Source organism: Gekko japonicus, unplaced genomic scaffold (genome assembly GCF_001447785.1).
Source record: "Gekko japonicus isolate JY-2015 unplaced genomic scaffold, Gekko_japonicus_V1.1 scaffold299, whole genome shotgun sequence".
NCBI lineage: Eukaryota > Metazoa > Chordata > Lepidosauria > Squamata > Gekkonidae > Gekko > Gekko japonicus.
Genome location: NW_015170896.1, coordinates 759,960 through 772,905, shown reverse-complemented (window position 1 = coordinate 772,905; position 12,946 = coordinate 759,960). Strand labels below are relative to the sequence as shown.

At 46.9% G+C, this 12,946-nt stretch overlaps 1 protein-coding gene across 1 annotated transcript in view; it reads left to right on the top strand.

Moving 5' to 3' along the window:
• Positions 1-11,229: 11,229 nt before the first annotated feature.
• FLT3LG (fms related tyrosine kinase 3 ligand) overlaps positions 11,230-12,946 on the top strand; it is a 17,470-nt gene continuing 15,753 nt past the window's right edge. Inside the window, exon 1 of the mRNA XM_015418557.1 lies at positions 11,230-11,293. Within this exon, the coding sequence (XP_015274043.1) occupies positions 11,258-11,293 (36 nt within the window). The 5' untranslated portion in view covers positions 11,230-11,257. The remainder of the gene's footprint in view (positions 11,294-12,946) is intronic.

The following is a 12,946-nucleotide window of genomic DNA, read 5'->3' as shown; positions in this document are numbered from 1 at the left end:
CCATTGGTCCTTTTATCTTGGAGAGAGGAGTGATTTCAGATGCCAAATGACAATAGCAGGTGCTGGTAATGAGACAAGAAACCTAGGTCTCAGTTCAGTCCAGGAGGATACATTCTCTTGAGCTTCATTATTAGTTGCAATTTAGCAGTCTCTCTCTAATCTCCCTTTGTAATTCCTTTGTAAGAGAACTGCTACTCTTAGGTCAGCAACTGAATGTTCTGGAAGGTTAAATGTTCCCCCATAGGTTTTTGAATGTTGTTGTTTCTAATATCAGACATATCCATTTATTCTTTGCATCCTTCTGGACTGAATCAAGACCTAGGCTTCCTGTCTCATTACCAATGCTGATTTCTCCATGCCTTCTACTCCTCTGCATATCATACCAAATCCAATCAAGCCTGCTGTTGTCATTTGCCTGCTATTGCCATTCAGCATCTGAAATCATCTTTATACAATTTATATCTCTGGTACCGCATGTTACATTTTATGGCACACATGGCATGGCCCAACAAAGTGGCATTTATGTCAGATGTGGCCCTTATAACAAATGAGTTTGACACCTCTGGGCTAGATCCAGTTGGGGACTGAGAGGAGGATGAGACTGCTGTTGGCTAGCATCCTGTTATGGGTGTTCCAGCTGGATTTTTCTCCTCAACACTGAAAAAAACCTGAGCTATTTTGAGAGATATTTTTGGTTGAGTGATACAAGGCTGGAAATTTAAATTTAAAATTTGAATTTTGGTTGAAGTGGCCTCACAGGAAGGGGAGGCGTTGACCTTTGACCTGGACATGACAAGCACCCTCCTGTTCCCAAACTCCATCCTCCTGAAATTTCCATAATTAAGAGTTGGCAACTGTAGGGTAGCAATCTGTTGCAACAAAATTAAGCCAGTCTAGTGCCGCAGCACAGAATTGTCTGTGGCTTCTAGATTTCTTTCCTGGGCTGTCTGAGCTGATTTAGACCCCATCAGCATTCATATGAACTTTGGGCCTTTTATTCAATGGGTCTGCATTAGGGATGGTGACGAACCGGGAAAATGCAGTTCGGTTCAAGGTTCATGATGTGCCCCATTCGCAAACCATGGACCGTCACGAATTTTTAGCCTGGTTCAGTTTGTGAGGTTCGTGACTGAGTAGAATGCCCCCCCCCTGTGTATTAGGGATACCAAACTCACAGGGGATCTCTGGATGACTCTCCTCTACCTGCCTTAAACGTTTGGTGAAGATTGTATTTATGGGGTCTGAGTTACAGCCCCCAGAGATGGTGCCCCCAGGAAAGTGCTTTCTGGGGAAATTACCACCTGTCATTTCCCCAGGAAGCACTTTCCTGGGGGGAACCTTCTTTGGGGGGGGGCTGTAACTCGGACCCCTTAAATCCAATCCTCACCAAAGTTGGAGGGCAGGTCAAAGAGAGCCAGAGATACCCTGTGAGTTTGGTGTCTCTACCTTGCACCGGATCATTCTACACACTCCTGAACTGGCGCCTATCAGAATACAGCCGACAGGTGGTCATTTTGACAAACGCAGGTTCAGGAGGTTCCGGATCCATTCTGTACACAGCATCCATTCTATACACTCCTGAACCTGTGCCTGTCAAGATGACCAGGGTTCAGGTGTGTATAGAACGGATCCTGTGCAAGCTAGAGACACCAAACTTGGGGGGGGGGTATAGCGGAGCATCCAGGGCAGGTCTGTTGGATGTTTGGTGTCTCTAGCTTGCACAAGATCCATTCTGTACACTCCTGAACCAGCATCTGTCAAAATGACCATGAACTGGCAGGCACCTCCACAAACATTTTGAAAGTTCCCGCCAGGTGACCTGCCACACACTTGACTTCACGAAGCATGAACCGACCAAAATTTGTCGCAAACTTTAGTTTGTGAGCCGGTTCCTTCCCATCCCTAGTCTGCATCGACTAACGATGACTTTCACGAACCGTTCTGTTGTCCACCTAACTCAATGATTTCAGGCCCACCCTAAAACTTAAGCTTAATATGCCTTGTTCTGAGAACAGTTGTAAACCCGTAATCGCCTTTTTTCCTCACCTCTCAATCTGCTCCAGCTTGCAGGTATTGATTGATGTTGATGCTCCTTTCAAAAGAATGAGAAGAAAGCAAAGACTTAAGGTTCATGTGCTACACTCAGTACAACAGTATCACAAGTTGTTACATGGCTTTCAAACGCCGCTTCAAAGATAAAAAGGTGTAATCATTCCAGTAATGAGGGAGGCCTTTGACTTATTAGCAACCACTGACGGTCCAGATGGCTTGATAAAACGTGTACAAATGGACAAATTCCATTACCTGGATTGAAAAACAAGTCACTAAACAGGTTATGGTATTTGTCTGAAGATTTGACAGCCAGGTTTCAACCCTCAGGGCTTTCCTTGGTGGCTTATCATTATGGACATGATCAGGAGTCATTTCGTAGAAAAAGAGGTGCAGGAGCTCATTAGCATAACTCATTAGCATAACGTATTTGCATATGGCACGCCCCCTGACATCACCGGAAGTGTGTCAGAAGGCAACACCCACCGCTTAGGCTCCACTGGGCTGTTTTGGATTGCTAGTTATTGGGAGGGGGGGGAACGTGCAGATCAGTCCTCGCAGAGGAGGGAGAGCTGGTACCTGAATAAACCTTGGTCTTAAAGGTGCCACTGGACTGTTTGTTGTTGGGAAAATTGGCAAAAAATACTTAGATATTCAGAGTTTGCAATGGATCCAGGGCCGGCTCAAGGTGTTTCTGTGCCCTAGGCGAGGCTGTCTTATGGCGCAGATGCCAACTTCCCGGTGGGGCCTGGAGACCTCTGGAGCCAGCCACCCTTTTGCTGCCGCCACCACCACCACCTCCCCCCACCGCCACCAACACCAAAGGGGGGGAGGAGGGGGGGAGGCACAGCTTGGCGCCCCATCCAGGGCCCGGCGCTCTAGGCGAATGCCTAGTTCGCCTAGTGGGTGAGCTGGCCCTGAATGGATCTTTGCTTCACTGGAGAGGAGGCATTTCTTTCTGTGTAAAAATCTTTATTTTTAAAGGGAAGGGTACACAGGGAAATCTACAAAATAACAAAGACCTAAGGCTACATCTCTACAGCTACAGAACAGACCGACCACACGGTCTCACAACAATAACAGTGGAGATTCTTCTTCTTCTTGACCCCTAGAATGAAATCACCTGAATACATTAACCAATGATTGTGAGTAAACAGACTTAGATTTCCTGGGCTTTCTTCCCATTGGCTCTGTGCCAGGTTTCCCTTCCAGGTCAGTCTAAACAATAGCACACAAGGTAAACGGATTAACCCTATAATGACTGAGTTAGACCTTGCAACACACACATATTTCCAACAAGATCCAGGTTGGGAAACTCCTGGACATCTGGGGATGGAGCCTGGGGAGGACAGGAACCTTAGCGGGGTACTATACCATGGAGTCCACCCTCCAGAGCACCTCCAGGGGAACCGATCTCTGTAGTCTAGAGATGAGCTGTAATTCTGGGGGATCCCCAGGTCCCACCTGGAGGCTGGCATCCCAATCAGAAAGTGAGCTTATGCTTGCCTGTAAGAGAAACTCTTCAACATTTCACGCAGAAGCTCCACTGCTCCACCCCATCTCACTCATTTTTACCACATACTCTGAATAGGTTTTGCATTGCTGTGGGAACAAACCCCGAAACTGCTTTCGAAAGTGGCTTTGAAATCTTTAAAATTTACTCCCCCCACCCCACCCAGTCATGCTGTGGTAGATAGCAACTAGCTCCCCAGTTAGGAAGCTACAGAGGTAGGGCATGTAGTCTGCCTCAGCAATTCCCCACTGCATAGCTGCTTTCTCAAAATTTGAACGATATACTGAGGGGTGTTCCCCCTCCTTGTATGGAACAAAATCTTTTTTTGGGGGGGGGACTTTTATTTTCCTGCTTTGCTTGGCCTGCAGGTGCATCATCTTATGGCTGTGTCTTCGCTGTTTCACCAGCATCCTTCGCTATTCCTTTAGCTGTTCTTCCTGCATCCTTCGCTGCTCCTCCTATAGTTTTTCCCTTCTCTCCTGCAGTTTTTCTTCCCTCTCAAACTTACGGGCCTCCCTCTCCTCCTCCTGCTGCTCCTCTCACAACTTCAGTTTCTGGGTCTCTATTCCCGTCTGTGCCTGCAACTGCAGCCTCTCCATCTCTAGCTCCTTGAACCTGACTTCGTCCAGCTGGCTTGGGCACTCAGCTGCAGCTGCCCCTATGGACTTGCCACAGCCTAGCAGGAGAGCCTTCATTTCATCAACAGTCCTGCTCTCATAATCTGTCTGCTGCTTCTGGCATTCTTCCTGCAGCTCTTCTCTTGTCACCTTAAGAATTCTCACTTGCTCTGCTAACTCCATCCTAGCTAGTCTGTTCTGACCCTACCCCAGTTGACCTGAAAAAACAAAACTTCCGTTGCTCTCTCTGTGCATGGGTGTGCCAAATTCACAATCCCTGGCCAATCGAGTTCTCTGTTTGTCCTTATCCCAACGTGCCCTCAGATTGTGGCAGAATGGGCTCACTCTGGCCTGCAGGCCCTATTCCACCCTGTCTTCCAAGGTTTTTCTCGACACCTGGAGAGGCTTTTCTTTCACACTCAGGTAGCCTGCTGCCACCACCTAACCTTTGTAAGGAATTGCCCACTAGGAGGGTCAGGACTCCCAGCTTCCCTTCCAGTTCTGAGGCCTTGCCTCTGTGTCTCGTGCTGCTGAGCACCTGTTCACCATGGGAACAGATTACTGCCTTGTGCACTCCTGGAGGAATAGCCACTTGCCAACTGCCTGCCTTCTCCCTGGCGCTCTGTTTAAAATAGCATGTATGAGATGGTGGAGGTCAAAAGTTATAAAGTATTTATTAAAAAGAAAATGTTTATGTGCATACTTTTAGCCCAGCACCAGATTGAACAAAGGATTAAAAAAGAAATGGGCAAAATGCAAATCATCTGTCCCTCTGTCTATACACGCCCTATCAGATGTTAAAAAATAGGGCAGACGCTTTAGCTTAGGAGTTCTAGATCTCTACAGAGTTACCATTACCTTGAAGATACCTCCTGCTCTGTAGGCCAGCATATGGTCAATGGCTTCCTTCCTAGTGGAGAGGTCTGTGTGCTCTCATGGACTCAGCACCCAAAGAAAAGAGACCTCCTCCCTGCTTCATATCTGTATCTCCTCCCACTGACCAGGTTAGGCCAGGCCAGAGAAGCTCTTCCTGAATTCTCCAGAATTTCTTTCCTCAAGCCTCTCTAGCATTTAACTCTTCCAAATCTCTGTTCCCTGCTAGGAGAAGGGGGAGGGAGCTATTGTCTGTAGCTAGACCTATTAGCATTTCTTAAGAGGTAGCTGAGATAAACTTGGAAGGTCATTGACTGACTTCCTCCTTCCCAGCCTGTTCTCTGGCCAGAAGGGAAAAAAAAGTTTTAGAACACAAAGTGGAGGTTTTGCTCATTTCGAACCCGCCCCCCCAGGGGGAAGAATGCATTTCTTCACATTTACAAGTACTTTCTTGCTTATACACAGCATTCTTTCAGTGACACAGTGAGGATCCTTGTGTTGTGGTGGCAGCTGCCGCCAAAGCAATTTTTTAAAAATCTGAGCAGCCAATCAGGTCTTCATTGGCCAATCAGAAGCCCTTTTTGGGAAAAGCCCACCTGGCCCCGCCCACTTTCTAAAATCACTTGGAGGTCACCAAGAAAAGTGTTGGTGGGCACCTTCGGGTACCATGTTGCCCACCCCTGTTTTATGAGTATGAAGGTGATACTAAACTAGGAATATTTACCAGTGCCAGATACAGTCTGTTTTACAATGCAAACTCCCTTGGGAATGGGGACCTGCCTAATTTCACTCATATAATTCTAATAAAAGGCTCTGCGTTAAGCAGTAATTCTTAGCAGTAATTATAAAGACTTCGCATTTACGTGGTACTTTTAGCATTCAAAGGGCATTCCATGCTTTTTCTCGTCAAAATTCTTATAACAGCCCATTATTATTGTGACCGTATTACAGATGGAAGGAGAGCAAAGTGAGACCCAAAGACATGAGCTTCCCTGAGGCCACAGACTGAGCTTTGAACAGAGGCGAGATTTGAACCCATTCCCTCACAGATCTCTGGCTTTTCAGCTATTAGTCTACACCAGTTCCCAAGCAACAGCAACAATTTAAGGAGGCTTCTCTACGTACTTAAGAACTGAACTGGGCATAATGCTAAGTGGTCAGTTTTTGTGCTCGCTTTTCCAAGTTTAGTAGGAGCCAGTGGGGACTACAATCTGGACAGAGGTTGTGGCATTTTCCTGTCCTCAACACACCCATATGATACTTGTACATTCCTCCCCCATGCAGCAAAACACTTCCCCTCCCCTGTACATCTCCCCCAATAGCTGCTATAAAACAAAGTTTCAAATCTACATAGGGGTGCCAACCTCCAGGTGGTGGCTGGAGGTCTCCTGGAATTACATCTGATCTTCAGGCGAAAGAGATCAGTTCCTCTGGAGAAAAATGGCTGCTCTGGAAAGTACACTCTATGGCATCGTAACCCTCCCCAAATCCCGCCCTTCTCAGGCTCCACCCCCAAAATCTCCAGGCATTTCTCAACCCAGAGCTGGTAACCCTAATCTCCTGGTATCGCATCTAGGTTGACTCTGAGAGATCAGTTCTAGGTAGGTCTGCTTAGACTACTCAGTGGGGCTTACTCCCAGGAAAGTGTCTTTCGAATTGCCTTGTATGTGAGTTTAATCTGGGATACCTTGCTATAAACTTAAAGGTATGAATTTGGAAAGCGAGTGACACCCCCCCCCCTCCATTCTTACAGGCAGGGGTCATTTGGGGGGGGGACGTGGGGGGACGCCATCCCCCCGGGTGAGGTGCGGGAGGGCGGGGCCTGGAGCTCCCTGCTGGTGCCCGCTGGAGGTCGCCGCCGGCTGTGGGGAGGACACACTTCCGGTGATGTCAGGGGGTGTGGCATATGCTAATGAGTTATGCTAATGAGTCCCCCTAGCTCTTTTTCTACGAAATGACCCCTGCTTACAGGCATTACTCATCTGATTTGAGTAAGGGGAAAAGAGGGCTTAATCTCTGAGTAGTGAAAATGTTTTAAATAAAATAAATTATTTTTACATGACTGTACACAGCACACTACCCTGTTTCCCCGAAAATAAGACCTACCCCAAAAATAAGCCCTAGCAGGATTTCTATGCATTTGTGGTATAAGCCCTAGTGTGTCTTCTTGAGAAAAAATAAACATAATACAGTGTCTTATTTTCGGGGAAACATTGTATATATATGTATATATATGTGTGTATATATATATATAAAAAAATAAAAATCCCTAAAGTGACAATACAAGCCAACAAACTTGACCGTACAATACAGAACATGACCAAGAAAACCAGAGAACTAGAAATCGACAGTGTCAATATTGAATGTATTACTCATCAAAATATTTATATCAGGAAGTACACAGAGGTTTTGTGTGTGAATGAACGAAACCAGAGCTCATTGGTGCTAACCTTTCACTGAAGGCTTTGGCAGAGTCTGTAAACGATAAGAAATCAGAGCCATTGTTGTTTTCAAATCACTTGAGGGATTAGCCATTCATTTACGATGCGATTTTTGTCCAGTGTTAAAAAGTCCCACTTTTCCCCCTTTGAAAGGAAGGGACTGAAGTGGGGTTTTTTTTTGTTTTTCCCCCCAAATAATCTGTAACTATATTAATTAGGATTTTTGTGGTGGTTAATAAAAGGGCATTTGGCTCTCCTCTAATCTGACTTTAGGAAAATAGTTAGTGTCCAAGTAAAACAGTCTGGGTGAAGAGAGATAAGACCGTTCTATTGTTTTATTGATGTTATCCGGAAGCCATGCCAAGTATTTGTGGATTTTCAAGTAGAGGTTAGCTAAGTATAAAAACAAAGACCCAACAAGGAAATGCAACATTCATTCTCTGGTAATAGGTACAAGTGGGCAGAAGTGTGGAAAGATAGTTCCTTTATATCTGTAGAAGAAGATACAAAGGAAGAGGTGTCTTCTGGGAAGACCACCTGTCTAGATCAAGGGTATCTGTTTAACATTTCCTGACATACATTGAGTCCCCAGCCAGATGAGCTCCAAATCACTGTAAATTACTGGGCCTCTGGGTGGGTGAAGAAGCCCCCAAACCAGGCCACAGAGAGAGAAGAATGTCGCCTTCTCTACCTACTTGGGTGACTCATTGTGCCTGTAAAGTGCCATCAGGTCACAGCTGACATACTGACTCCAGCGAGGGGCTTTCAAGGGAAGGGAGAAGTAGAGGTGGTTGGCCTTTGCCTTCCCCTGCAGAGTCTTCCATGGTGGTCTCCCTTCCAAATACCAACCCTGCTTAGCTTCTGGGATCTGACAAGATTGGGCTGTACCATGCCCCCTTCCCTCCCTGGGAGACTCATTAGGTAAGAAGGAATAGATGACTTTGTAAACTCACTGGGTGGCCTTGGGCCGGTCACTCTTTCTCAGCCTAGTCACAGATCTATCCTCCATGAATTCCCCCCTCGGGATAACAAAGTCATCCTGAATTTTACCATATTCCCTGAAGTCTATGGAGTTCCCCCAGTTCTGTTTCATCCACATTATTATTATAATCATCGTCGTATGGCATTGTGTATAATATAGCCAGGAGATCCTAAGATTGTCTGGCAGCCAGAAGTTCTAGCTCTGTTAACGCTATGCGCCAATAGGTGGTGAGCTAGACTTGTTTTTTAAGGCAGGAGATATTTCAGAGGTGGTTTGCCATTGGCTGCCTTTGTGTCACACCCCTGGTATTCCTTGGAGGTCTCCCATCCAAATACTGACCAAGACTGACCCTGCTTAGCTTCCGAGACCTGATGAGATCGGGCTAACCTGGGCCATCCAGGTCAGGGCATTTCATCCACAAACTCTAGTCAATTGATTCCTCTTTGATCTAGTCACTTGTATAGGAGAAGACTGGGCAAAAAGGCTTCTTGAATTCCCTGCTTGACCTTTACCCCTCAACGTGCATGTGGTTTTGCCATCAGTTATGCGTCCCCTTAAAGGTCACACCTCTTATTCCAGTTTACTTCTAAAGCTGTGCAGGTATTATAAAAACCTTGCTGAAATCAAGGTGTGTTGCATACGCTGTGTTATCTTTAACTGCCATGTCCAAGAAGGATGTTAAGTTGGTTGGAGCAGAAAGTGGTTGGGAGCCAGGACTCCTGGGTTCTATAGGGAGGTGAAATGGTGTCAATTGCAATGTATGGGAGATTGCAGGTGAGCATGCAAAACTGCATTGTTGGACAGAAATCACAGGTGTAACCACTTTAAAGACTTTTGGACTTCTCACCTGCTGTTGCTGTATACGTGAGAGGTAGACTGGAACTGGAGAGACCTAGGTTCAAATCCCCATGTAGCAACACGTCTTGAGGCATGACCTTGGGGGAGTCACCTTCTCTTAGCCTATCCTACCTTGCATAGTCGTTTTAGGCCAAAAAGTTAGGAAAGGGAGCTCCCGGAGCTACTGGGGGAAAGGGTGTAATTAAAAATGTGGCAAACAAAGACACTTTTAAATATGCTTGTCTGGACTTTCCTATGAAGTCATGTAGGAAATTGGCTTTAGAGCTGCATTCCAACCTTCTTTGTGATGTTGGTAGCAAGTGAGAAGATCCGATTCTATCTGAAATTCATTCTTTTAGGTCTCCACTCACTATTTTTTCCATTGTGTTAAATGTGTTTGGGAATTCCCCTTTCCCAAATACACATTCTCTCTCCTTTTTATTCCCTTTAGTAAGAGATCAGGAAATGACTTGTTTTGGCTATGGCAGCACATCGGGCAGGTATATATTTTCCTTTTCGCTTCAAAGTGTTGCCTCCTAAACTTTGCTACAACCATCAGCTGACTGGCTTTCTTTATGGTGAGAAACTTTCTGAGAGAAGGGTAATGTGTGAATGGTGATGCAGGTCGGGGAATCATCCGGAATGATAATTGAGGTCCTTTTTTCAATGCAGCTATGATTTCAACCTTTGTCTACGGAGGATTTCAGGGATTTGAGGATGGTGTGGTTGGTCCTTGTGAGGTCGAGGGAGAAGGGGGTTATGGGCAGTGTTCCCTCTAAGCTGAGTTAGTGTGAGCTAGCTCACGGTTTTTTAGCCTCCGGCTCACGGATCTTTGTCTCACAAAGTAGAATGTTTGCTCACAAGACTCCACGGCTTAGAGGGAGCATTGGTTATGGGCAGTGGTGTGTTGCAGTGTTCCCCCTAAGCTGAGTTAGTGTGAGCTAGCTCACAATTTTTTAGCCTCCAGCTCGCACATTTTTGTCTTAGCTCGGGAAAGACGGCTCCAGGGCAAACTAATTTATGCAGTAGCCAAATTGCTCGCTCACAACTTTCATGCCGGTAGCTCAACAATGTTTGCTCACAAGACTCCACAGCTTAGATGGACCACTGGTATGTCGGAGCTAGCTTGTATCCGCTTGCGAGAGCCAATTGTTAAATTTTCAGGAATTTTACAAGCCAGTTGAAAAGTCATTGGGAGCTCTAGGATGCATCCCTAGTGCAATCAGTAGTGCCGATGCTGAAAGAGGTTTCAGTTACATGAATATAATTGGTACAAGGGTGAGAAACAGTTTAACAGTAGATCACATATCAAATTTAATGACAATACATTTTGGGGAAAGAGATAGTGGATTGGGATGCAACTCCATTTGTCAAGTCATGGTTGAATTGCAGCCAAAGGTTGGCTTCGGATACAAGAGTTCCGCAGAAATCGACGAAAGCATTCTGTAAGAATCAATTGTCTATACAGAATTTTGTACATATTATTATTATTATTATTACTGTACACACACACACATTTTTTCCAGAGAGCCGGTTGATAAACATTTATCTGCATACCACTGGTTATGGAGGTCTTCTAGGTTTCAGGGGTCTGCAGCACTTCGGGTTGCCAACTCCCAGGTGGGACCTGGATATCTCCTGGAATTACAACTGACCTGCAGACCTTAGGAATTGGTTCCCCTGGAGAAAATGGCAGCTTTGGAGAGCATATTCTGTGGCATCACATCCCAACCGAACTTCCTCCTCTCCTAAATTCTGCCTTTCCCGGACTCCACCTCCAAGTCTCCAGGATTTCCCAGCCCAGAGTTGGCAACCCTGACAGCACTTCAGGCTTTCCTGATGCTTCTTGGTTCTCTAAGTTGGTTTTGTGTTTCCCCCTTGCAGCTCCCCCTCTTTCTAGAGGGGTAATCCTCAGCATGCTGGCCACCTACCAAGCTGTGAGGAGATGAGTCGGTGTCATGGGATCCCAGACGCTTGTGTGGTAAGTCAGAAGGAACTGGCTGAATCAGGGAAGGAGGATCACTGCTCCTGGGCCAAGACTGCGAAGCTCATCCAAACTGGGCACAAAAGGGGGAGGGAATGTAGAAGTGAAGAAGGGTTTCCCCTGGAAGCCAGCAGGGGAGACGTCAGTTCACCCACCTTGTGTTCAAAGTATGTCAATCTCAATTTTTCCTCTCAAAAAAGAGAGTGGCATTCAGCAGTGTCCTGTGGAGATATCCCAGAATTCCCTTTTTGAAGAGGAAGCAACCATCTTCTCTATGTGGGATGAGCAGAGGCAATCTGGGAAAGGGTGGGGGCGGGTCCTTCTCTGATGATAGCAAACTCCATATGATGGAGCTCTTCGGATTACTTCTTTATGCCGAGGGGGAGGGGAGGGATGGGACTCGGGGGCAGAGAGGGTCCGAGCGTCTATTCCTGGCATCTCCGGCTGAAGGATGCCTATAAAGTATTCGTGCACTGACTCTCCTCATTCACAACTGAGAGGCTGCTCCCCTCTGATTAATTAAATACACATATCTAATCGTGGTTTTTTTTAAAAAAACCCACAACGTTAGAATCACAGGTAGCAGATGTGGGGCTGGGGAATGCCTTTCTCTGCCTGCTACCCTGGGAGACCCCTGCCAGTCAGCGTGGGGAAAGTGTGTTCATATTTTCCTCTGAGAATCCTTTTTCCCCTCTCGTTAAATCTTGTTCCAAGGAGAAAGGAGGGAAGTTAAAGCCCTTCAAGGAGTTGGTTGTAACTGCTTGTGTGACTCCGACCAAAGAGGTTTGGGGTTTCCTGGAGTTTAGCTGTGAATCGGACAGTTCCTTGTCCTTCTGTCTTTACCCAGCCCCGATCGTCCCCAAGGCCGGCTCACCCACTAGGCGAACTAGGCATTCGCCTAGAGTGCTGGGCCCTGGATGGGGCGCCGAGCTGTGCCTCCCCCCCCCACCACCAAAAGCCCGCAAGCACTTCGCTAATTGGGGAGAGGCATCCGGTGAGCATCCCCCGCCTGGAGACAGGATCCCCCCCCACCTCCTTCCCAAACTGCCTTCGGAAGCAAAGCACGAGAGAAATCTCTCTTCCATCTTGGGGAGCGCTGCAGAAAACTTGTGGGGCGTGCTCGCTGGGTCAGACAGCTGTGGGGGGGAGGCGGTAGCAAAAGGGTGGCTGGCTCCAGAAGTCTCCAGGCCCCACCGGGAGGTTGGCATCTGCACCACAAGGCAGCCTCGCCTAGGGCGCAGAAACCCCTCGAGCCGGCCCTGATCGTCCCCACTGTCTTATTATCATCATCATTATCAATGAATCACCCCACCCCTGCTACTGCTGGGCTCTGGGCGATGGAGAACCCGAAATAAAACAAGATAAAATTAATTAAAATGTTAATACAATATTAAAAACAAACAGATGGTGAATAACCAATCCTCCTTCCAACTCCCACTGCCAGCTTCTTCATGGACGGGGTAGGAGGGCGAATGGATGTAGACAGCAAGGAATGGGAAGGGTGCCAGCCAAGATGGAAAACCGTCGTTGTCCTCAGCCAAAAGCCTGATGGAACATCTCTGCCTTGCAGGCTCCGCGGAACTGCATAAGGTCCCGCAGGCCCCTGATGGAACTGGGCAAAGAGTTCCACCAGCTTTGGGGCAGGACCGA